Here is a 3,179-nt window from a genome sequence, read left to right on the forward strand (position 1 = left end):
GGGTATAATTGTCTTTTTAGAGGTAGATTTTCGACCAAAGGGGTATTTGCGAAAGTGAATTAAAACCTAAAGAGTGCTTGTGTAATGTTTCATACTTGAGAAAGTTTTGTGAAAACTCAAAAAACCTTAGAGAGTGTTTGTGTAATTAACCCGAAAGTCAACACATCAACTCAACTCGTACATTATGATATTATGTGATGAGTTAACAGTTAAAGGATCTAAATGTGGCCCGTGAGTTGATTATTATTTGAATTGGAATGAGGCCGTATATATAGAAAAGAAAATACTAAAATATGGAATACAAGGCTGAGGGGGTATTGAGAACATAAGATGGTGAGTAGATGGGGAACGTGTAACTGATAGTTCACCAAACTCCTCCATTAGCACCTACTAGCTCTCTTTTCACACCCTATATAGAGCAGCAGAACGAACTAACGTATGGAACAAAGAAGAAAACCCGGAAAGGTGCAAATATGGAGTACGAAAAACCCTTAGTCTGTGTTCTCGATGCTTCAACCTACGTGGGCTTCTGGATTCTCAAAGGGTTACTTGGGCGGGGGTTCAAAGTCCACGCAGCTATCCAGCATGAGAAGAATGGTAATTAATGATTGAGCATGTTTTGTTTGGGCCGTGTTTCGACGTGTTTTTTAGGACTGATTTGAGTTTATGCAGGGGAAACGGAGATACAGAAGAGAATCAGGGAGATGGAGAAGGTGGAAGAGGGATTGGTAGTGTTTGATGTGGATGTTTTGGACTACCACAGCATTCTTGTGGCTTTGAAGGGCTGCACTGCTATGTTCTGCTGCCTAGATAGTCCTGATGGATATGAAGTAAGTTTTTGAGATGAACTGTGATTCATGTTTATAATTAATTAATTTTAATGACTTTGGGAATGCTAATATATTTGCTAATTATTAATTAATTAGGAGAAAATGGTGGATTTGGAAGTCAGAGGAGCGATTAACGTTGTGGAAGCATGTGCTCAAACAGAGAAGGTGGAGAAGGTTATCTTCACTTCTTCTTTGACTGCAGCAATATGGAGAGACAACATTTCTTATCAGAAGGATGTCGATGAGAAGTCATGGAGTGATCACCAATTTTGCAGGAAATTGAAGGTTTTCATCTTCTAATTTTTATTTATTTATTCGACAAAAAATAAAATTTATTTATTTAATTTTAATACATATGCATTTAGGGTTTTTTAGACAATTAGCAGGAATAATCACTTTTTGACATTTGGTTGAAGATATAATTTGTGTTTATTTTGTCGTTATTGTATCATCGTTACATTGTTGTTATGACATCAGCGTGTTAGCAATATATGTATGATCAATATGTCGTTAATAAATATTGACATTTTTGCAATTAAATCTCAAAAACGGATCGTTCATTGCTTTTTTTTTTTTTTTTTTTTTTTTTTTTTTTTTGCTTCTTCAAATTGGATCTTTAGATCTAAGGTTGGTTGGTCAGAAATTATAAAAATGACACATTTACTTTATTAATTTTATGCACTTACCACCGAGACTAAAAAAAGCTAAGATATAAGAGATTGTGTTGTTCGAAATGCTTTTTACAACATTAAACACTTAAAAGCAGTTTTAATAACCAGAGGAAAATGTTTTTTTTTTTTTCTTAAAAAAGAGGATAACTAGTGGGAAGCCACAGTTATCTATCATTTCCAGGAGCCACGAAAACTCATAGAAGCATTTCAGACTCACAAAGGAAAAGGTTGGCAATGCCATTTCCAAATCATATTTTGTAGGTCACATGATATGGTGGACTTTAACTAAAATGCTTCTGGACTATGTTTGCTATAAGTGATTAAAACTGGAGTAGGATTTTCTGCTCACTAAATCTCCTTCATGTTCAGTCCCCTCCTATTTGAACGGTTACAATTAAACCACGTAAACATCTTATGTTGACTTCTTTATAAAGAAACAAAGAAAAGAAAAAGGTAAAGAGAGGAGGGGACTGAAAAGGGGAAAACTTGGAGGAAAAAGAAAATCATACTCGGTTGAAACTTGAAGTTGTAATTACCTTTTTAGCCAACCAAAAAGTTTAGAAGCATTTAGATTTGACGTGTCTCTAATAGAAATGTTTTCAGTTAATTTTCTTATAATTTTGTTTGGGAGCTGAAATTGCGTAATCTTGGTGCTTTTTTTGTTGTTGATAGTTGTGGTATGCCTTGGCAAAGACGCTGTCTGAACAGGCTGCTTGGGCTTTAGCCATGGATCGAATGCTTAGGATGGTTTCCATAAATTCCGGACTTGTTCTTGGCCCTGGTGTGACACAACAGAACCCTCGCACAACTATGTCTTATCTTAACGGTAAGTAATTACACATTTGGAACATCTTTTAATCAACGGACAACGGTAACTTTGCATTTAAAACCTCTTTTTAAAGTTTGTAATTCGACTTTTAATTTGAGTATATGTAGGAGCGGCTCAAATGTATGAAAATGGGGTTCTAGCATTCGTTGATGTCAACTTTCTAGTCGATATTCATATTCGAGCTCTGGAGGATGAGTCCACATGTGGGAGGTACTTGTGCTTTAATCAAATAGTGAATACTGAGGATGAAGCTATTAAGCTTGCTCACAGCTTGAGCCCTTTGATATCATTACCACCCAGGTGCTTACGCTTTCTCAACAACTATTACATAATAAATCACTTATTGCTACGTACTATTGGAAACCATGTTGTAAGGTTTTGATTTTGTCCTTTGATATATGCAATGCAGGTATGAATATCAAGGGAGTGAGGTACATACCGAGCGTTTGAGGAACGAAAAGTTGAGCAAGTTGGTTGAAGCGATGCCTATTAATTAATATGACATGATCGTATTCTTTCCTAAGTTGTAATCTCCTTGTTAAAATCAACAACTGTATGCAGTGGTGAAGCCAGGATTTGCCGAGGGGTGGGGTGAAATTCAAAAGAGTGCAAAATTCAATCAAAGCGGTTGCTTTTACATTGGAGAGTGTAAACTTTTGAGTCACTATTCATAGCAGAAAATAGTCTCCCCATTAAAGCGGTTGTAAGCAATAATATCAAAATCAATGTAAGAAACTTAAATTGGCTAGGATTAAATCCTAAAAAATGATAAGCGTCAAATAACGGACTTAAACCTAGCAGGCCTAGGCGAGATCTAGGCAGGAACCATGATGGATTTAAATTATAGTA

At 35.7% G+C, this 3,179-nt stretch overlaps 1 protein-coding gene across 1 annotated transcript; it reads left to right on the forward strand.

Annotated features, from left to right (window-relative positions):
* Positions 1-449: 449 nt before the first annotated feature.
* Positions 450-2,969, forward strand: LOC103942202 (cinnamoyl-CoA reductase-like SNL6). The gene is made up of 6 exons (XM_048577360.1): positions 450-597; positions 673-830; positions 927-1,115; positions 2,174-2,327; positions 2,438-2,630; positions 2,740-2,969. Exons 1-6 carry the CDS (start codon positions 474-476, stop codon positions 2,825-2,827), a joined length of 906 nt encoding a protein of 301 aa, XP_048433317.1. The 5' UTR covers positions 450-473; the 3' UTR covers positions 2,828-2,969.
* Positions 2,970-3,179: the final 210 nt, after the last annotated feature.

This window comes from the organism of the source record quoted next, unplaced genomic scaffold, assembly GCF_019419815.1.
Source record: "Pyrus x bretschneideri cultivar Hongxiangsu unplaced genomic scaffold, Pyrus_bretschneideri_v1 Contig110, whole genome shotgun sequence".
Classification (NCBI taxonomy): domain Eukaryota; kingdom Viridiplantae; phylum Streptophyta; class Magnoliopsida; order Rosales; family Rosaceae; genus Pyrus; species Pyrus x bretschneideri.

Excerpts from the sequence above, each read along its gene's own strand:
- LOC103942202 (XM_048577360.1), top strand. The coding sequence starts at position 474 with ATGGAGTACGAAAAACCCTTAGTCTGTGTTCTCGATGCTTCAACCTAC. Across the intron at positions 2,328-2,437 it reads AACTATGTCTTATCTTAACG|GAGCGGCTCAAATGTATGAA; the intron begins GTAAGTAATTAC and ends GAGTATATGTAG. Across the intron at positions 2,631-2,739 it reads TTGATATCATTACCACCCAG|GTATGAATATCAAGGGAGTG; the intron begins GTGCTTACGCTT and ends TATGCAATGCAG.